We start from the raw sequence: 21,291 nt of genomic DNA on the forward strand, positions 1-21,291 counted from the left end.
AACTTTTTGTAGCTTTGAACTTGTAAACAGTGGGGGAAATATGTATTAATAAATTCCATGTAATGTGTATGATTTACATATATATATTATACTTGATTCAATTTTAAAAGTTCCATTGTGTTTTTTTTTTTTTTAAGATTTTATTTATTTATTTGACAGAGAGAAACAGCGAGAGAGGGAACACAAGCAGGGAGAGTGGGAGAGGGAGAAGCAGGCTCCTTGCAGAGCAGGGAGCCCAATGCCCGGCTCGATCCCTGGACCCTGGGATCATGACCTGAGCCGAAGGCAGATGCTTAACGACTGAGCCACCCAGGCGCCCCTCCATTGTTTTTATTAAACTATGGTCACCTTAGAACAGTGGCTTCCAGATTTCTGGATTTTCCGATTATTCAAATTTCCAACAAATTTCTAGGATACCTTTTTATCATCATTCTACAAACAAAGGCCATCTGAAGACTAAAAAGAGACACTTCTTTAAAACAGAAAACCCACTTACCTTTATGAAAGCATAACTATATATTTTGTTAACTTTTTTCTCAAAGCTCAGTCAGTTTGAGGGAAGGTCTGGGCTGCCTTAGATTTAACAGTATCAGGGACCTATGATGCCCTCTTGTGGCCACCTGCAGAATTACTGCTATCTGACTTCATTTCCTCTGATTTAATGACAATTTCCTCACAATTACCTAGGTCATTAACACGGGCATGCCAAGCATTGTTCTCAGTGTTTGGGATGTATTAGTAAAGAACAAAAATACCCCTTAGTTGAGCTTATATACAGGTGGAGAGAAAGACCATATACAAAGTAGTAAGTGTTGTGGGAAAAAAAAATAGCAGCATAAGGGGCTTGGGGACCAGAGTATACGTGGTGGTAGTATTAGTAGCCCTCACTGAGAAGGTGACTTTTGTATAGAGTTGCAAGATGAGGGAGTTCACCATGTAACTATATAGCTGAGGTGACAAGAACTATAGATTCTAAGAACCATATAGCTATACTATCCAGTGAAGGAGGAAGAGAGAATTAGGAGACAGTTCAGAGATCATGGGAGGCTAGACTGCCTACGGCCTTCTCTGCAGGCCACAGGAAGGGCTTTAGGTTTACTGTTCTTGAAATGAGATCCCTGCAAGGTTTTCAGCAGCAACAGAATCTAAGTTTAAAGGGACTACCACGGGGGGCGCCTGGGTGGCTCAGTTGGTTAAGCGTCTGCCTTCCACTCAGGTCATGATCGCCCCACATGGGGCTCCCTGCTCAGCTGTGGGCCCACTTCTCCCTTTCCCCCTGCCCCTCCCCTTGCTTGTGCTCTCTTGCTCTCAAATAAATAAAATCTTAAAAAAAAAAAAAAAAGACTATCCCGGCTGCTGTATTGAAAAGAGAATGGGGTAGAAAGGCCTCTAGAGTAGTTTAAACAATGGTGGAAAAGCAAAGCAGGAAAAAACAATGGTGGCTCAGATTACCGTATTAGCAACAGAGTAGTGAGATCTGGTTGAATTCTGGATATACTTGGAAGGTAGACTCAACAGAACGGGACGCAGATGTTGAAGAGAAACATTAAGGGGAATGCTATTTTGTTCTGAGTGGCAGAAAGGATGAGTTGCCATCAGTTGAGCTGGGGAGGGTGGCACAGGATCAGGAGTTCAGTTTTGGACAAAGAGGTGGAAAGATTTAAATGAAAATGGACATGTGGGAGTCAATGGCATATAAATGGCATTTAAAGTTTAGGGACTGGATGAGATCACCAGGGTGAAAAAGTAGATAAAGAGCCTCAAGGTCACTCCAGTTTGAAAGAAGCTGGGTTGAGAGGATGAATCCGCAAAAGAAAACGAGGAAGCAACGGGAGAACAAGCAGGTGAGTGTGCAGGGGACCACCAGTAGGAAGCGGAGGTGAGGGTCTCTCCTCAGGCTATGTCCTTAAATCTTCCAGAACGTTGATGTTCCTTCCATCCGGGCAAGCTGGATGAGCAGAGGCACCCCGGCCCAACAAAGCTCTTATTTAATTTCCCCCTCCCCGCTACAGAGAGAACAGACAGATAGCAAGACTATTTATTGAATTCTTGCCAGCCGGCAGCTCTCCCTCTCCCCTACAGGCAGGCCCAACCCTCAGCCTCCCACCTAGGGCCAGTGGGGTCACCGTGAGCGTGACCCCAGAATTCTTCTCCCAGGCTTCCTGAAACACAGCCCGGACCTTTCTGGATTGCCTCAGAGGCTCTGTTACTCCTTTCCCTCCATATCCTCCTTCTGGAAGTTTGAGATGTAATCCAGATGACCCTTGTCATGAGCTTCAAGATAAAAGGTCGTGTTGCTGCGGGGGACGCCACTTTGGTGTAATACTGGAAGCAAGAGAGGCGAGCCTGAGTCTGGGTGCCCGCTGCACCTCTGCTCCAGGTCCCCTCCCTCCCCAACTCACCTTTGGAAACATTGACTTTGTTGGCCGCCAAGATGTCCGCCTGAATGCTATCTATTTTCATGTACAAGTCCTCGGCATTGCTCTGAGGACAGGAGCAAGGGGCACCTGCTGGGGTCCCAGGGCAGTCTGGACTTGGAAGTGGGCGCGAGGCGGAGGTACGCGGCGGGCTCTGGCGCTGACGGGAAGAGCAGGGAAGGGAACGGAACCACGCGGGGGGCTGGGGAGGAGCCCAAGCCGGGGCGGTCCCTCCAGCGGCGGGCCCCCGGGCGCAGCGCGCGTAGGGGGGTGTGGCCCGGGGGAGGGACGGTGTGGAGGCGGCACCTTCCGGTGGGGCCCCGACCCTTGGGGGCGCGGACGCTTACGAGGAAGAGCTGGTAGAGCTCCTCTCCCATGGACCGGCGGACGTGCTCCTCCACCACCGGGAACATCTGCACGAAGTACTGCGACGGCGGGCGGGGCGGCGGGGTGACTGCGGTGCCCTCGCCGGGGGCCCACGCCCTCGCCGGTGGCCCACCCACCCGCCGCCCCGCCGCTCACCTCCAGCGTGAGGCTGGCCTGCCGCTGGCTGTTGCAGTGGTCCGAGTTGCCCATGGCGGCCAACAGGCTGTGCACCACGCGCAGGTGCAGCATCTCCTCCGCGATGCTCGTGTTGCTGCGTGCCAGGACCCTGGGCCGGGAATTCGGGCGGCGGCGAGCCCTTGGGACCCTCCGGCGCCCGGCGGCCCGAGCCCCTCCGAGACCCGCAGGCACCGCCAGCTGGCTTGCCGCATTCCACCCCCATCCCCATTCCCCCTGCCCGCTTACCCGATGGCCTTGGCTGCTGCGGCCTGCTGCAAGAACACCGGCAGGTGGGCGGTGAGCTGGGGAACCAAGGAGTCTGGCGGAGGGGGCGGCCGTGAGGCGGAAGGCCCTGCATCCCACCCCCCAACCCCCAGCCCTGCAGCCTCAATCTGAGCCACTCCCTACCGTTGAGGATCTTGGGCTGCAGTTTTCTGGTCTCCTTGACGGACGGTATCAGCAGCTCCACCAGGCCCTTGAGCAGCGCCTGGCACACGTCGTAGTTGACCAGGTCCTTGATCAGCTCGATGGCTGGGGAAGGGCAGAAGCCCTGGAGAGGCCTGACGCTCCAAACCGCCCCCATCCCCACCAAGCAAGCAAAGACCCCCTTGAACCAAGTCGCTTCCTTTTACCCCCCATCCCCTTCCTGCACTTTTCCTAGCACCTTTTACTGGCCAGCACCGTGCAAGATGTGTGTGGGAGAAGCTGGGGAGGCGACACCACAGTCCTGCTGGATCTGGGGCTAAAGCGGGGGGGGGGGGGCGGCGAGCCTCATTCCCCTCACTCTCCCTTCACAGAACTAGCTACAGAGGGAGGAAGAAAGGTTGGATGGTAAGCCTACCCATCAAGGAGGCTCAGAGGCTGTCAGAGCTGGAGGCCCCACTGAGGTGTCATGGAGGTGGGAGAGGCTAGGTCTTCAAGGGGCGAAAGGATGGGCCAAGACCCAGGAGTGAGGGAGACAGCGAGTGGGTGGAGGATGTGTGGCAGAGAGTGAGAAGGGTTGAAGCCGGGTAGATTGCAGTAGTTTCTGACAAACCATATATGGATCCCTTCTTTCCCTAGACTTTCCACACAGCATCCCATTGAAGCTCACCATAACCAAAAGAGCTTTGCTTTGCAATGACACTGTCTCGTTATTCCATTATAGATCCCAGGAAATGAGGCATAGTTAAGATACTACAGCCAGGAAGGATGTGGGAGCATAAAGGAAACACTTGATTAGGAAGGAGGAAGGAACTAGAGTTTATGGAGGGGGCCTTTCCTAGAGATACTTTCCAGTCATTTATTCATTTCAGCATTACCCCAGTCTTTGGGCAAGGCTGCCCTAAACGCCTGTTGCTCCAGGAATATTTTTGTCAAGAGGAAATCACAAAGACAGAGCTGCAAGAGGGCAGGGGAAGTTGGTCAAGTGATGGGACACTGGGGTAAGTTATTTTAAACTCACATACTTGCTACGTGGAAGACAAAGACAAAACATGCTGTTCCCCAGCTGGGTAGTCAGGTGCGGGGGGGCCTCTCTACGCTAGGGGGAGCTAGGGGGAGCTAGGGGGAGCTAGGGGGAGCTAGGGGGAGCTAGGGGGAGCTAAGACATCCGGGAAGCGCAGTTCCCTGACTAGCTCATTTACATACCAGGACTCATAATAGACACATGGGAACTATTACCACTAATATCTCTTCGAATAGTGAAAATTAACCTTTTATGTCCCTGTCAGGAAAGTTTTGCCCAGTAAGGATATGCTTGAGATAATTCTCTGCCATGGAAGAAAAGCGTTTGCTGGTAGGTGTAAAGGCACCGCAAGCGTGGGGGGATCAGCCAGTATCCGTGACGATGGGCACAGATTTCTCATATTGTGTTTTTTTCCGTCTTAATTGGCTCTTTGGTGTAAATGCCAAGAGTGTTTGCGGAATGAAACACTAGAGAATTGATAGTGTAATTTTTGGAGGCCTTACTTAGGTAAGGCTAACTGTTTGTGTCAAAAATAGGCTTTTGTCTTGTTAAAGAAATAATAAGATTTTGAGTTAGCAGTTAAACAACACTGTTACTTGGGGTTTCAAGGTTTCCTAGGGTTGAGCACCATTTTAAGATACGCTTCTCCCCTCACCAAGTCAGTAAGTATTGTTCTAGAAGAGTTGTTTAGAGTGCAAGCATGAGTTGGGGGGAATCAGAGTGAGCAGGAGCATCTTTCAAGCAGCCTCCTCAAAGGTCTAGGAACCTAAGATAGGTGGATCCCACAACCCAAAAGATCGTGATCTCGGATGAAACCGAGAATCCCATGCTTAACCCAGCTGAGCCACCCACAGCCCCTTAAAAAAATGTTTTGGGGGACGCCTGCCTGGGTGGCTCAGTTGGTTAAGCAGCTGCCTTCGGCTCAGGTCATGATCCCAGCGTCCTGGGATCGAGTCCCACATCCGGCCCCTTACTTGGCGGGGAGCCTGCTTCTCCCTATCCCTCTGCCTCTGCCTGTGCTCGCGCCCTCTCTCTCTCTGACAAATAAATAAAATCTTAAAAAAAAAATGTTTTGGACCCCTACCACTCAGAGCAGTGGGTGGGGCAGCTGCGATCCTGCGCTACTGGCCAACCCTACCATCTCACCCAGCGGGCTCATTTGCATACCCATGGGTGCCATCCTCCCTACTACATTTCTGTTAAAAACTGCACATTTCCTTGTTTTCTTGGACCAACATATGTCTTTTCCAAAAATCCCTTTCACAAATTTTCCTAGCAGTAGCACCGCAGCACAGGAACAGATACCAGTCTTGGAGAACTGTAGTTAGTTACAGAAAAAAGTGCAAACATAAGCTAAGTACACTCTGGTATCTCTTCAGATTAAATGTGTCCCCTTTTACTAAAGATTTCTGGGGAGAGGAATGTTTGCAAGTTTGCCTCATTTCTGAGCTCAAAGGAAAAGTTTCCAATGTTTCATCTGTTACGTATGGCATTTGTCATAGTTTTTTGTAGATATCTCTTAATGGACAGACATTAAATTTTTAGACTTATTTCCTATTAAGATGATATATGTGCATTTCTAGATGACATATTATTCCTGGCATATGCTGCTAGATTCAATTTGCTAATTTTTTTAAAAAGATTTTATTTATTTATTTGACAGACAGAGATCACAAGTAGGCAGGGAGGCAGGCAGAGAGATAGGAGGAAGCAGGCTCCCTGCTGAGCAGAGAGCCCGACTGGGGGCTCGATCCCAGGACCCTGAGATCATGACCTGAGCCCAAGGCAGAGGCTTTAACCCACTGAGCCACCCAGGCGCCCCGTCAATTTGCTAATATTTTGTGTAGAGTTTTTGCAGCTATCTTCATGAGTAAGATTGGTGTATAGTTTCTCTTTTGCATGCTATCGTTGATGGATTTTTATATTAAGATTAGGCTAACCTTAGAAAAAGATTAGGCTAACCTTAGAAAATGAGTTGGGGTTTGTATTCTCTTTTTCTAATCTTGAGAAGAGTTTCTGTAAGACAAGAATTTTATCTTGAATGTCTGATAGAATTCTCTAAAGCTGATTTTAGAAAAGAAATACTGATTCGGGGCACCTGGGTGGCTCAGCTGGTTGGGCAGCTGCCTTCAGCTCAGGTCATGATCTTGAGGTCCTGGGATTGAGACCCGCATCTGGCTCCCAGCTCAGTGGAGAACCTGCTTCTCCCTCTCCCACTCCCCTTGCTTGTGTTCCCTCTCTCGCTGTGTCTCTCTCTGTCAAATAAATAAAGTCTTTTTAAAAAAATACTGATTCTTTTTTTTTTTTTTTTTTAATGGTTAGAGGACTATCTGTGTTTTCTCTTTCTTCACAAGTCCATTTTGGTAGGTTATAATTTCTAGCAGTCTTCATCTACATTTTCAAACATTGAAATAAGTTCATGATATCTTTTTAAGATTTTATTTATTTATTTGAAAGACAGAGATCACAAGTAGGCAGAGAGGCAGGCAGAGGGAGAGGAAGGGAAGCAGGCTCCCTGCTGAGCAGAGAGCCCGATGCGGGGCTCGATCCCAGAACTCTGAGATCATGGCCTGAGCCGAAGACAGAGGCTTTAGCCCACTGAGCCACCCAGGCGCCCCTCATGATATCTTTTTATCATTTTAATGTGTGTAACATTTTTTTGGTGTCTTTTTAAATATTCTTTGTATTGATTATGTGACTTTTCTCTTCTGGATCAAATTCTTTTGCCCTTGAGTCCTATGGGGGTAACACACATGGATGCCTGCTTGTGCAGTGGTGTGCACTACAATGAGAAACGCTTATCTCAGAGAACCTAAATGTTACAGTCAGTAAGCATGCCTGCCATTTGCTCTAAAGGGGGAAATATCTTTATTTTCCAAAACTGTTTGCTCATCAATATCCTTGAAAAGATAAGTCTAGGACAAAAAGCAGTCAGTATTTTACTTAAAAGACACACAGAAATATGACAAATCTGTAGAGAATTGTCTCCTAGGATCATTTTTCTTTTGCTAGTAGTAATCCTTCAGTAGACATTCTTGGCTTGTTCCTGAACTTAGGAGCAAAGTGTTCAATGTTTCACTATTAAGTATAAAGTTAGGTGTAGATTTTTGGTAGATTTTTTTTTTTTTTAATCAAGTTGGGGAAGTTCTCTAGTTCTATTTTCCTGAGGGTTTTTTTTTTTTTTAAGTTTTATTTATTTGTCAGAGAGAGCGAGCGAGCACAGGCAGAGTGGCAGGCAGGCAGAGGCAGAGGCAGGCTCCCCACTGAGCAAGGAGCCCGATGTGGGACTTAATCCCAGGACGCTGGGATCATGACCTGAGCCGAAGGCAGCTGTTTAACCAACTGAGCCACCCAGGCGTCCCTTCCTGAGGGTTTTTATCTTCATCAGGTGCTGACTGTCAAATGCATTTTCTGCACTGATTATGTAATAATGTAAGTTTTCTTTTTTAGCCTGTTAATTTGGTAGATTAAATTTATTGATTTTTTTGAATATTGAACCAACCTTGCATTCCTGGAAAAAACTCCAATTGGTCATGGTGTGTGATTCTTTTTATATACTGCTGAATCCTAATTGCTAATCTTTTTTTTTCCTTTTTTTTTTTTTTTAAAGATTTTTATTTATTTATTTGACAGAGAGAGATACAGCGAGAGAGGGAACACAAGTAGGGGGAGTGGAAGAGGGAGGAGCAGGCTTCCCACCGAGCAGGGAGCTGGATGCAGGAGCCTGGGATTATGACCCTGGGATTATGACCCTGGGATTATGACTTTATGGCAGATGCTTAACAACTGAGCCACCCAGGCACCCCCTACTTGCTAATCTTTTGTTGAGGAATTTTGCATCTATATTGATGATGGATATTGATCTATGCTTTTTTTTTTTTTTAAGATCTTATTTATTTATTTGACAGAGAAAGAGCACAAGCAGGCAGAGTGGCAGGCAGGGGGCGAAGCAGGCTCCCCGCTGAGCAGAGAGCCCAACACAGGGCTCAATTCTAGGACCCCAGGACCATGACCTGAGCTGAAGGCAGATGGTTAACCAACTGAGCCACCCAGGCACCCCTAGAGTTGTGTTCTATAAATGTCAATTATATCCTACTGGTTGATGATGTTGAGTTCTAATATACTTACTGATTTTCCTTTTTTTTCTTTTTCTTTTATTATTTTTTAAAGATTTTATTTGAGAGAGAGTGAGAGAGCGAGAGCACAAGCAAGGGGAGCTACAGAGGGAGAGGGAGAAGTAGCCTTCCCACTGAGCAGGGAGCCTGAGGTGGGGCTGGATCCCAGAACCCTAGGATCATGACCTGAGCCAAAGTCAGATGCTTAACTGACTGAGCCACCCAGGCATCCCTATTTTGCCTGATATTAACAGAGATACTCCTATTTTCCTTTCATTAGTACTTTCACGAAATATCTTTTTCTATCTTTTTACTTTCAACCTGCCTATATTCTTTTATTTGAAGTGAATTTCTTGGAGATAGTACATACTTGAATCATTTTGTGTAGATTTATTTTGATTTAACTTTTTTAGACTTTTCTGTGGGTTGGTGTCTTTCATCAGTTCTTGACAATTGTCCATCATTGTCTCCTTAATGGTGCTGCCTATTCTTTTTTTTTTTTTTTTTTTTCTCTTTGCCTCTATTAGATATCCTCACTCTTATCCTTACTTTTCTTCCTCTCTCCCAGGTTACTAATTTTCTCTTCACCTGTGTCTACTCTACTGTTAAATGTGTACATTGAGTAATAAGTTTTAGCTGTTGTATTTTTTAAAAGATTTTATTTATCAGAGAGAGAGAGAGAGAGAGCAAGCAAGCATGAGCAGGGGGAGGGGTAGAAGGAGAAGCAGGCTCCCAGCTGAGCAAGGAGCCCAATGTGGGACTCAATCCCAAGACCCTGGAATCATGACCTGAGCCAAATGCAGATGCTCCACTGAACCATCCAGGAGTCTCTGGGTTGGCCTTATATTTGCAAAATTAATTGCCGGAAAAAACTTCAGAGCTAGGATGAAGATATTTCTTCCAAAGAGCATTTCCCTTTCTATTGGCTACCTGGGCACTAACTATTCTGAACCATTTTTGTCCAAGTTCAAGATTTGAGGCTTCCTGGACCACACAGGTGGTTGTACAGTCCATGCAAGGTCATTTGAGGACCGGCTTACTTCTGGCTCATCCTTATCTTAAGGGCTTTGTCTTCCCGGGTCCCAGCTTAATGTATTTATGCTTGAGGTATCACACCTCCCACCTGGGGCAGGCCCTGGGTACCTTCTTTCCTGCTATTTGATACTGCTTAGTTTCTTCAGGATCAGAAAGTGGCCTCAGGTTTGAGTGCTGGACTTACCATTCTTGGTTCCTTCCCCTAGGTTTTGGTCTGGTAATTGCTTACTGTACCTTTTTTTTTTTTTCTTTTTCTTTTTAAAGTAGGCTCCATGCCCAATGTGGGGCTTGAACTCACAACCTTGAGATCGAGTCACATGCTTTACTTACTGAGCCAGCCAGGCACCCCTGCTCTTTATTATTAAGAAGATTACAAATTTCCTTTTTGATATTTATGGTATGATGATGAATAGATATTTGATTTTTGCCCCTGGCTCCTAGGACACATTGGAAAAACCCTTGGAATCTCCAGAATGTGAAGTGTCCTTTATATGTTAAATGAAATAACTGACTGGGAGCCTGGGGGCTGATCAGTAGAAAGACCAAGGCATGATTACAAGATTGGAACTTTCAGCTCAATCTCCTGACCTCTAGGGAGGGGAGAGGGCCTGGAGAGTGAATTAATCATCAATAGCCAATGATTTGCTCATCAATCACCAATAACCATGCCTACCTAGTGAAACCTCCATAAAAATCCTGAAGCGATAGGTCTAGAGAATTCTGGATGGGTGAATGCACTGCAGTGTGGGAGGGTGGTGTGCCTAGAGCAGTCCCCCAAACCACACCTTGCCCCATACATCTCTTCCGTTTTCCTGTTCCTGAACCGTATCCCTTCTACTAAACTGTTAATAGTAAGCAAAATGCTTTCCTGAGTTCTGTGAGTTGTTCTAGCAAATGACTGAACTTGAAAGGGAGGAAGGCTTGCATGAATCCCCTGGCTTTGTAGCCAAGTTGGACAGAAGGATGAATAACATGGGGACCTAATACTTGTGACTGGCACTTGAAGTGAGGGCAGTCTTGAGGTGCTGAGTCCTTAAACCTGTGGAGTCTGAAGCTAACTCTGGGTAGTTAGTGTCAGAACTGAATTGAATTGTAGGGTACCTGATTGATGTCTGTGGAGAATTGGACAATTGCTTGGTGTGGAAATCCTCCTCCCCCCATTTGGTATCAGAAGTGTCGTGACTAAAAACGACTCAACATCCAAATTTCCTAGCCTACCATTATCAGAAAAAAGAGTCTTCTTCACCTGCCTATTGTTACCTATTCTTCTAGACTCACCTCAGCAACTAGATTTCAAGTAGCTTTGTCTGGCCTGTTCTCTCTCTGCCTCCACTCTGGACCACTGAGGAGTAGGTGTCCTGTGTCTCTGGCCATTTGCTCACCATGGAGTACTGCTTTCATCCAGTAATAGCCTCTCTACTACTGTGAACGCCAGTGAACGTATCTGAGGTGCCTCTGCCTCCCCCGAGCCTCAAACCAGTCCAGTCCATAAATGTTGAAGAGAATTGGCTGGATTCCGCATTCCCACGCGCTAGAGACTATTGAGGTGATGGCAGCCCAAGACTGTGGAAACTGCCAGCCTGGTGGGAGATGACCTCAGGAGAGGCTCTGCACTGTCCACCGTGCCCCTCGTCCACCCTGAGCCTGGGAGCCATGCCTGGCCCTGCCTCTTCAAAGGCTGGAGATGGCGCAAGGCCATCCTTCCAGCCCCCCATGGCCAACTCTGAGAGAACACTTGGAAGCCGGGACCTTATGCTTTCTCGTCAGCCTAGAACTGAGCCACATGCCTGAGTACTCACGGCAGAGAAGGCAGGCACACAGAAAGGTGAAGGGACTGCAGCCCCTCCTGCACAGTGGGGGACAAGGCACAGCGGGCCCAGGGGCCAGTGACAGGGAGCACACAGATCTGCAGAGCACGCAGAGCAGGTGTCTACAGGAGGCTGCGTGCAGCCCTTGCAAGCTTTACTTGCTTAACTACAAACACGCCTATGGTGCCTAACCACAGACATGTGCTGGTGACTTCTAATCTTGTCGGAAGACTGTCACTGACAGTGCCCAGCAGCTCAGTGAGTGGCCTGTTCACCTGGAGGCAGAGGCTGGAGAGGCAGCCAGCAGCCCCATCCTGGGTCTCAGACTCCATACACTCTTCTCCTGTCCGGTGCTAAGCGTTGCCAGCAACCAACACTCCCAGAAGGAGGGGGGCTGACTTCTCTCCAGGACTCAGAGTGCTCTTTGGCAGGAAGGAGAACCAGTTTGGGCTGGTGAGTGGGTCTAAGGAAAGGTACCAGTAAGGCCTCTCTCAGACTGCCCTTGTCTCAAGTCCTGGGTCGGGGTAGGGGTGGGGGTGGGGGGAGCGTCCCACCACCCATACTGCAGAGCCACGGAGCACACAGAGGCCCTGTCCTGAAGCCCTGCACAAAGCCAGTCTTGTCTCGGCCTGTTCTTCCCAATCACAGAATCAAAGATTTACTCTCTGGCGAAAGGGCTCTTTTTCTTTTTTTTAAAGATTTTATTTATTTATTTGACAGAGCTCACAAGTAGGCAGAGAGGCAGGCAGAGAGAGAGGAGGAAGCAGGCTCCCGGAGGAGCAGAGAGCCTGATGTGGGGCTTCATCCCAGGACCCTGGGATCATGACCTGAGCCGAAGGCAGAGGCATAACCCACTGAGCCACCCAGGCACCCCTGGCGGAAGGGCTCTTAAAGACATCCCTGCAACCCCTCCTGGTGCTTGGTATTCCGGGGACAAGCCTTGTATGGCAGCCCCTTTTCTCTCTGGAGCAACCTGATTCAGAAACCGCTGCTTCATTAAGAAACACTTCCTGGGATGTTCAGCTGCTTGCTGCTGGGCTTTCTCTTCCTTCCAGGTCTTCCAGGAGAGCCCTCCCAATCCCAGTGCCCCCCCTCCCCCCACTCCAGCCTCCGCTTGCTCAGATGTGGTTCTAACTTGGAATCACAGAGGGAGAGGGACCAGCTCATGACCCTCCCCGGCTTTCCCCAAACATTCTCCCACTTGGACAAAAATGCAGCCTGGGATGCTAGGCGGGTACATGAAAGCTCCAAGTCTTTCTCACTTGTTCTCTTATTGTTTGGTTATGAAACTTTCTTCCTTCTTTTTGAATTAGTGGGGTTTTGGATCTGCATGGTCAGCACACCCTCATGCCCAACTCTGCTGGGCCCAGGCTGCCGCAGCACACCTTGCCTCGCCTTAGGAATTGGGCCCTTCCAAGCCACAAGCTGGCAGCACTTTACTGCCAGGACACCTGGGAAAAACACTTGCCTACGCTTAAGAGAGTTCTTCTGCAGCAAGAAATGACTCAAAATACTCAGGGTAGAAAGAATGACTGAAAATATTTTTATGAAATTTCCCTGACCACATGTAAGACCAAGTTCTCCAGGAGGCAAATATCTGCTTTTGCCTACTCACTTTATCCTAAATGCTTAAGCCTTCATTGCTGGTATATCTGCAACATTGGAACTTCTCGGAAAAATGAAGATTTATTCACTGAATCATTTTTTTTAATGGTGAGAAAGTTTTTATTTTTTTAAAAAATTAAAAAAAGATTTTATTTATTTATTTGACAGACTGAGATCACAAGTAGGCGGAGAGGCAGGCAGAGAAAGAAGAGGAAGCAGGCTCCCTGCTGAGCGGAGCGCCCGATGTGGAGCTCGATCCCAGGACCCTGGGATCATGACCTGAGCTGAAGGCAGAGGCTTTAACCCACTGAGCCACCCCCACTGAATCATTTTTGATTGAGTTTTAAAATTCACAGCCGTCTATGTTTACCCCCAAAGTGAAAGGGCTAGTCTCTGCCCGCCAGTTACAACTCTTTATCCACTGCTCTAGGTCCGAAGCATAGCAGAGCCATTCAGAAAGCAAAGGGGATTACTGTCTTTGGCAGCTTCGCCAAAAGCCTGTGTTGCTGACAACACCCAACTGTCCTAAATTGGATCAGTCACTGATTAATTCATTGGTTTATTTATCTTATTTTTTAAAAAAGATTTTATTTATTTATTTTGACAGAGAGAGAGAGGGGGAGAGAACACAAGCAGGGAGAGTGGCAGGCAGAGGGAGAAGCAGGCTCCCTGAGGATCAGGAAGCCCCATGTGGGGCTCGATCCCAGGACCGTGAGATCATGACCTGAGCTGAAGGCAGATGTTTAACAGACTGAGCCACCCAGGTGCCCCGATTCATTCATTTATCTAGCAAAATACTTACTCACCATCTTCCATGTGCCAGACCCCTGTGCTAGGGCTATGAGGATGACGAAGATACAATCCCTGTCCTCAGGGATGACACAGTTTAATGGCAGATACAAGTAAGGAAACTGGTATGTATGCTGTTATATTGTAAGAGCCGTGGGAACAGAAAGGAAGTCAGGTTGGTGTGAGGGTAAGTTGAGGAACTGGGGGGTAGAGACTCTGGAGAAGGCTCTCTTGGAGACAGTAGTGACATGTGAGTTGACAAAGCCATGGAGGAGAAGGGAGGGACAGGAATGAAGAATGTGGCAAGTGCATCCCACCGTTATGGCCAGGCAAGCAGGGAGGTCTGGCTGGGACATGGGGGGTTGGGTCATGGAGTGAGACCTAAGCCTGAGGAGACAGGCTTCTGAGGACTTGGCACGTGCCAACCACCCTATAGGGCAGGTGTTTTTTCTTGTCTTTCATTTCAAACATTTAAAAAAATTATTCAGAGAGAGCACGCACATGCACACAGGTGAGCAGGGGGAGGGGCAGAGGGAGAGAGAGAATCCCAAGCAGACTCTGCACTGAGCATGGAGCCTGATGCGGGGCTCGATCCCACGACCCTGAGATCATGACCTCAGCTGAAATTAACAGTCAGATGCTCAACTGACTGAGCCACCCAGGCGCCCCTCCTGTCTTTCATTTCAGAGGAAACTAACTCAAAAACGTTGAGTATTTTGCCCAAGGCCAAACAGCTAAAAAGTAGCAGAACGACTCTGTTGGATTCCAAAGCTGGTATTCTTCACTTCTAAGCTCCGCTGCCTCAGCTCGGGTGGAGGACGAGGAGGACAGACAGCGTGGGCACCATGCTAGAGAGATGGAGATTGGTTTAGAGGTGAGAAATATAGAGACATGAGTTACAGCAATGGAGACAGAATGAACTAGAGGGAGATCTGAACGATATTAAGGAGTTAGAGTTGACTGGTCTTGGTAGAAGTTGGTTGTAGGTGGGAATCAGGAAGAGATGGCAGTGACCTACATTTCCAAGCACTGGGTGCTTTTCACTGGGATTGGGACCTTGGAGCTGGAATCTCAGGCGTCCAGTTCTGAACATGGTCTGTGACATCTGAGGCGAGATGATCGGAAGGCAAATGGAAACAACGAGATGAAACTCAGGAGAGCAGTGTGAGCTGGACAGAGGTCACTCAACCGCTCTGCCCATCGGCCACAAAATGGGAATAACAATTGTGCCTACTTTGTCAGCTTGTTGTGAGGATTACTGAGTAGACAGCTGGAGGCGTACCTAATGTGGGGTGGACACCTTATAAAGGTCAGCCACTCGTGTTTCTTTTTTCTTTTTTAGATTTTATTTTTTTATTTGAGAGAGAGACAGAGAGAGAGAGCATGAGAGGGGAGAAGGTCAGAGGGTGAAGCAGGCTCCCCGTGGAGCTGGAGCCCGATGTGGGACTCGATCCTGGGACTCCGAGATCATGACCTGAGCTGAAGGCAGTCGCTTAACCAACTGAGCCACCCAGGTGCCCTGCCACTCCCCGCCACTCGTGTTTCTGTCCCTGTCGGTGGTCACTAAAACCGTGGGAGTAGATGAGGTACCACAGACAGAAAGGAAAGAGAAGAGCAGAGACCTGGGATTGAATCCTGAGAGAAAAAGAACCTGCACGCAAGGGGCTGGTGGAGAGACTGGAATGTACAAAGGACTGAGCAGCAGTTTCCAGAAAGAGAGGGGGGAACTAGGAGAGTTCCGGGTCCGGGAAGGAAGAGACCCGAGTATTCAGGGCAGAGTGTGATCAGGAGGGTGAGAGCCACAGAGAGGTCATGCCCTGAGGGGAGGCTGAGAAGCAGCTCTACCGGCCCTCGCTTTCATTTGACAAACTGGTCGGGTCTGTGTCAGCTACAGTGCTTTGTGCTGACTGGAACAGCAGTAGACAAAACAGAGGCAAAGGGTGGCCCGCTGACACTCATGGAAACTTCAGTGCAGAAGGGAATCCTCCAATCCAAAGAGGAACTACAGAACCCACAGCCTGTCAGCCTGGGAAGAAAGTTCCTTGATCACCTGTCTGAGAGCTGAAGAAACCCTGAACAAATGACTTGCCCTGGGAATCACAGTGAATAGGAGACAGGGTCGTAGCTCAGTATTCTTTGGAGAGACGGAAACTTAGAAATCGCGTTGCACCTGGGAACTGTGGTGATGGCATGCGACTATTTCCCTCCGTCCCTCCTCCCTCCTTCCCTCCCTCCCTTTCTTCCTTCCTTCTCTCCTTCTCTCCTTCCACCCTCCTTTACTTCCTGAGATTTATTTGGGGGGGGGGGTGGGCAGGCGCTGAGGGAGAGTCTTAAGCCCACTTGGGGCTGGGGATGGGGCTTGATCTCACCACCCTGATCTCATCACCTGCGCCAAGACCAAGAATCGTTTGCTTAACCAACTGTGCCATCCAGGCACCCCAGCATGCGACTATTTCTAAGGTACTCAGCACCGAGGAAGTTTGTTTTATAATTTTTTGCTCCTAGAGCCTTGGGAAACCCGAGTCCCAGTTCACGGTCTTCACTTTCACGCGACTGCCACCTGCTGGCCACATGTGAGAAGTGTGCTTCAGGGAGCGTCCATGCACAGGTTTGCCTCCTTTTCCAGCGGGCAGGAATGAGAATACATTTGGCGAGTTGCTATTACAAGGAAGAGACCAGTGTCAAGGAGCTTCCTGACCAACTGCATTCTATCTCTGATTCCTGTACATCTCCTTACCTCTTTCATCACAGCCTGTTCAGAGCCCACCTTTTTTTGAAACACAAAAAAAGCATATTTTATACATTATTTCTTTGAAAAAAGCCAGTTGATAAAGGAATGAATGTTTTGTGCTCTGGTAGTGTATGTACTGCTCAATTAAGAATGACTGTAGCGTAGGGCACCTGGGTGGCTCAGTGGGTTAACACCTCTGCCTTCGGCTCGGGTCATGATCTCGGGGTCCTGGGACCAAGCCCTGCATGGGGCTCTCTGCTCAGCAGGGAGCTTGCGGCTCCCCCCTCCCCTCTCCGCCTCTCTGCCTACTTGTGATCTTTGTCTGTCAAGTAAATAAATAAAATCTTAAAAAAAAAAAAAAAAGAATGTAGCGTCTTCCATGGGAATCTTCTCTTCCACGCCAGGTTCCCTGAGTCCAACCCACCTTTGCAGGGGCCTCTGAGGGAAGCACCACCACCACCCTGGGTGCCCGAGGGGAGAGGGTGCCAGGCCAGGCCAGGGCGGACATGAAGGTTCTGAGGGCCGGGTAAACTGGGCCATTGGAAAGGAGTGCTCCCTGGGCGCCTGGGTGGCTCAGTGGGTTAAGCCTCTGCCTTCAGCTCAGGTCAGGATCCCAAGGTCCTGGGATCACACATTGGGCTCTCTGCTCCGCGGGGAGCCTGCTTCCCCCGCCCCCTGCCCCGCCTCCACCCCCCACCCCCTGTCTGTTTCTCTGCCTACTTGGGATCTCTCTGTCAAATAAATAAATAAAATCTTAAAAAAAAAAAAAAAAAGGAGTGCTCCCCAATGACTTCCTATTTAAAAACAAACAAACAACTACAGCAGACTGTAAATAAAACTTAGGAACAGTGAATAAAGAGTGGCAGTTGAAATATGTACTTTCCAGGAAATAACATATATTTTAAGAATATTCAGCAGACTTTTATTTTAACCTCTCCTTTGACATCAGAGTCTTGTGACTGTTTTTCAGTGAAGTCACATGGAGAGGTGGCCTCTTACACAGCCACATCCCTGCTGATATGGGTTAGCTCAGAGGAGGAAAGTAAAGGCACAAGGTTCTATGGCGCAAAAGGTGTAGTTTTAAAAATGAGATCTTGGGGCGCCTGGGTGGCTCAGTGGGTTAAAGCCTCTGACTTTGGCTCAAGACCCTAGGGGGCTCTCTGCTCAGCAGGGAGCCTGCTTCCCTTCTCCTCTCCCCGCCTGCCTCTCTGCCTACTTGTGATCTCTGTCAAATTAAAAAAAATTTTTGAAAAATGAGATCTTAATGGTATTTGCATGACCCTGAGAAGGGCATGAAGCTAAGAAAACATAATTGGGGGGGTGCCTGGGTGGCTCAGTGGGTTAAGGCCTCTGCCTTCTGCTCAGGTCACGATCCCAGGGTCCTGTGATAGAGCCCCGCATCGGGCTCTCTGCTCAGGGGGGAGCCTGATTCCCTTCCTCTCTCTCTGCCTGCCTCTCTGCCTACTTGTGATCTCTGTCTGTCAAATAAATAAATGAAATCTTTAAAAAAAAAAGAAAACATAATTATGTTTTATGGTAATAATAATATTGTCCATCCTCAGGTTTTTGGCTGTTTCTCAAAAGTGGTAAAAATGTTAAAAGTCTTGTTTCTGGGGCACCTGGGTGGCTCAGTGGTTTAAGCCACTGCCTTCGGCTCGGGTCATGATCTCAGGGTCCTGGGATCGAGTTCCATGTCGGGCTCTCTGCTTGGCGGGAGCCTGCTTCCCTCTCTCACTCTCTCTGCCTGCCTCTCTGCCTACTTGTGATCTCTCTCTCTCTGTCAAATAAATAAATAAAATCTTAAAAAAAAAAAAAAGTCTTGTTTCTGTAATACTGGAGAGATAGGACAGTGTGGTGGTGAGGACTTGGGTGGTGGGGTCAGCCTGCCTGGGTGTGACCCACAACTTTCCCACTTACTGTCTCTGAGACTTTGGGCTGGCTATTCAATTGCTCTGTGCCTCAGTTTCCTCACCTGAAAACTGGGCATGATAATAGTACCTACCTCTCAGGATTGTTCTGAGGACTGTGTGACACAATTGCAGAGCTTAAAACTGTGCCCGGCAAACAGTCCTCACCAGTCACTGGTAGCGATGACTAGTTGTCATTCCTGGTATTATGACTGCTGAGTCAAAGCTCTAGGCGCGCCTGGGTGGCTCAGTGGGTTAAACCTCTGCCTTTGGCTCAGGTCATGATCCCAGGGTCCTGGGATCGAGCCCTGCATCAGGCTCTCTGCTCTCTCCTCCTCTCTCTCTCTACCTGCCTCTCTGCCTACTTGTGATCTCTCTGTCTGTCAAATAAATAAATAAAATCTTAAAAAGAAAAAAAAGCTCTAGCTGGACAGGGACTTCGTTTCATTTGTCACTATACACTCAGTGCCCAGCTCAGTGCCTGTTCTTTTAGTAAATGAATGAACGAAAAATGTAAACCATTTAAAAATAAATCAACAAAGGACATTATCAAAAAGGTGAGAGCACAAGGGTGCCTGAGTGGCTCAGTTGGTTAAACATCTGCCTTTGGCCCAGTCATGATCCAGGGTCCTGGGATCGAGACCTGTGTAGGGTTCCCTACTCAGCAGGGGAGTTGGCATCTCCCTCTGCCCCTCCCCCTGCTTATGTGCTTGCTTACACTCTCTCTCTCTCTTTTGTCAAATAAATAAATAAATAAAATCGTGAAAATACAAAGTGAAAAGAAAACCTATAGAAGCCATTCTGGTATCCAGAATATACAAAGAACTCTTACAACTCAACAGCGAAAAGACAAGCCAATTTCTAAAAACGGGCCTAGGACTTGAGAAGGTATTTCTCCAAGGAAGAAATATAAATGGCCAAGAGGCACCTGATAGGATGTTCAACATCTTTAGTCATTAGGAAAATGCGCACCAAAGCCACAGTGAGGTACCGCCACTCCACCATGAGCTAGGATGGCTGTTAAAATTTAAAAAAAGGACAATGACAAGTGTTGGCAAGGATGTGGAGAAATTAGAACCCTCATATATTGCCGGTGGGAATGGAAACTGGTGCAGCCGCTGTGGGAAACAGTTTGACAATTTCTCAAAAGGCTGGATAGAATTACTCTATGATCTGGCGATTCCACTCCCAGGTATACACCTCAAAGAACTGAAATCACACACTCAAACAAATACAGGTACGTGCATGTTCATAGCAGCACTATTCACAATAGCCAGAGGGGGAGACAGCCCAGATGTCCATAAGTGGGTGACTGGATAGACAATCTGTGGGATATACACACGATGGAATATTATTCAGCCATAGGAAAGCAGGTACTGGTACACGCTTCCATGTGGATGAAGTTTGAGATCATGATGCGGAGTGAAAGTAGCCAGATGCAAATGGTACCATATTGCATGATTCCATTTGTATGAAATATCCAGAATAGGCAAATCCATGGAGACAGAATAAGGATTGGTAGTTTCTAGGGTCTGAGGGGGAAGGGCCAGGGAGCAAATACATGGTACACGGGGTGATGAAAATGTTCCAGAGCTGGATGGGGTGGTGGTTCACACAACCCTGTGGGTATACTCAACACCACTGAATTGTTCATTTTAAATTGGTTAATTTTGTTATGTGAATCTCACCACAATTTGAAAAATGCCTTTACGTGGAAAAAAGGAACAAAACCAAATCTGATTAATTTCTTTCTTTTTTAAAGACAATATTTATTTATTTGAGAGAGTGAGAGAGCATACAAGTGGGGAGAGGGTAGAGAGAGAGAGAATCCCAAGCAGACTCTCCACTGAGCGTGGAGCCCGATGTGGGCTGAGATCACAACCTGAGCCCAAATCAAGAGTCAGATGCTCAACTGACTGAGCCATCCAGGTGCCCCAAGTCTGTGACTAATTTCTAAGTAGATCATATTCCTTAGTATCAGGAATCCATGTAACTTCACAAAACCAAGAATCCTAAGAAAAATTAACAATGACATTCTTGTCTATTGTCAGTCTCTCTCCAGGTCTTTGAGGGGCAGGGGAAGAGATATCATACATTCAAAGACTTGCCCATGTCTGTCCTGTCACTTAGGACCACTGTTTCCCTGAAGTAACATTTCTAGAGGATTCCACTAGGTTAGTGTGGTACAGCTTGCTCAGTCACTAATGCTGCTGTTGTACTTTGTGGCTGACAAACCACACTTTAAACTTCACTACACAAAACATGATCATTTTATTAGCAAGTCAAATTAATCCTAGGTTCTAGGTCAATTAGACAAAAATGTTATTCCCCAAGTGACCATTTTTGCAAATTCACAAACATTTCCATTTTATCATAAATTTGTTTCTTATCCCTACATGTTCGTTTCTTAGCAATTTTTATGAGATGGTACAGTGATTTTTTTTTTTTTTGAGATGGTACAGTGGTTTTAAGATATGTCCACAAAAATTTTGTCTGTTTTCTCTCAAGGGCTGAGCCCATTTTCTCCCCCACCCCTAATGAACAGGGTAAACAGAAGTGACAGTGTGCAACTTCTGAGATTAGATAATAAAAAGTAGTGGGGCCTCCTCTTTGCCCTCTCTCAGATCACTCACTCTGGGAGAAGCCAACTGCTCTGTTGTGAGGACAGTCAAGCAGCCCATGGAGGGGCCCATGTGGTGAAGACTCAAGGCTTCCTGTCAACAACCAGTTCTAACTCACCAGGTGTGTGAGTGAGCTACTTCAGAAGCCGGTGCTCCAGGCCCCGTCACACCTTCAGATGACCTCAGCTCCGTGAGATATCCGGAGCCAAAACCACTCAGTTAAGGTTCCCAGATTCCTGACCCACAAAAACTGTGTGAGATAATAAATGTTTC

At 47.7% G+C, this 21,291-nt stretch overlaps 1 protein-coding gene across 1 annotated transcript in view; it reads right to left on the minus strand.

Annotated features, from left to right (window-relative positions):
* Positions 1 to 2,206: 2,206 nt before the first annotated feature.
* The window catches only part of ARMH1 (armadillo like helical domain containing 1), a gene marked incomplete at both ends in the record, with an annotated part of 37,034 nt that continues 17,949 nt past the window's right edge, over positions 2,207 to 21,291 (minus strand). Inside the window, 6 exons of the mRNA XM_080801707.1 lie at positions 2,207 to 2,325; positions 2,403 to 2,484; positions 2,765 to 2,842; positions 2,940 to 3,069; positions 3,207 to 3,279; positions 3,369 to 3,491. Of these exons, the coding sequence (XP_080657833.1) occupies positions 2,207 to 2,325; positions 2,403 to 2,484; positions 2,765 to 2,842; positions 2,940 to 3,069; positions 3,207 to 3,279; positions 3,369 to 3,491 (605 nt within the window). The remainder of the gene's footprint in view (positions 2,326 to 2,402; positions 2,485 to 2,764; positions 2,843 to 2,939; positions 3,070 to 3,206; positions 3,280 to 3,368; positions 3,492 to 21,291) is intronic.

This window comes from Martes martes, assembly GCF_963455335.1.
Source record: "Martes martes genome assembly, chromosome: 4".
Taxonomy (NCBI): domain Eukaryota; kingdom Metazoa; phylum Chordata; class Mammalia; order Carnivora; family Mustelidae; genus Martes; species Martes martes.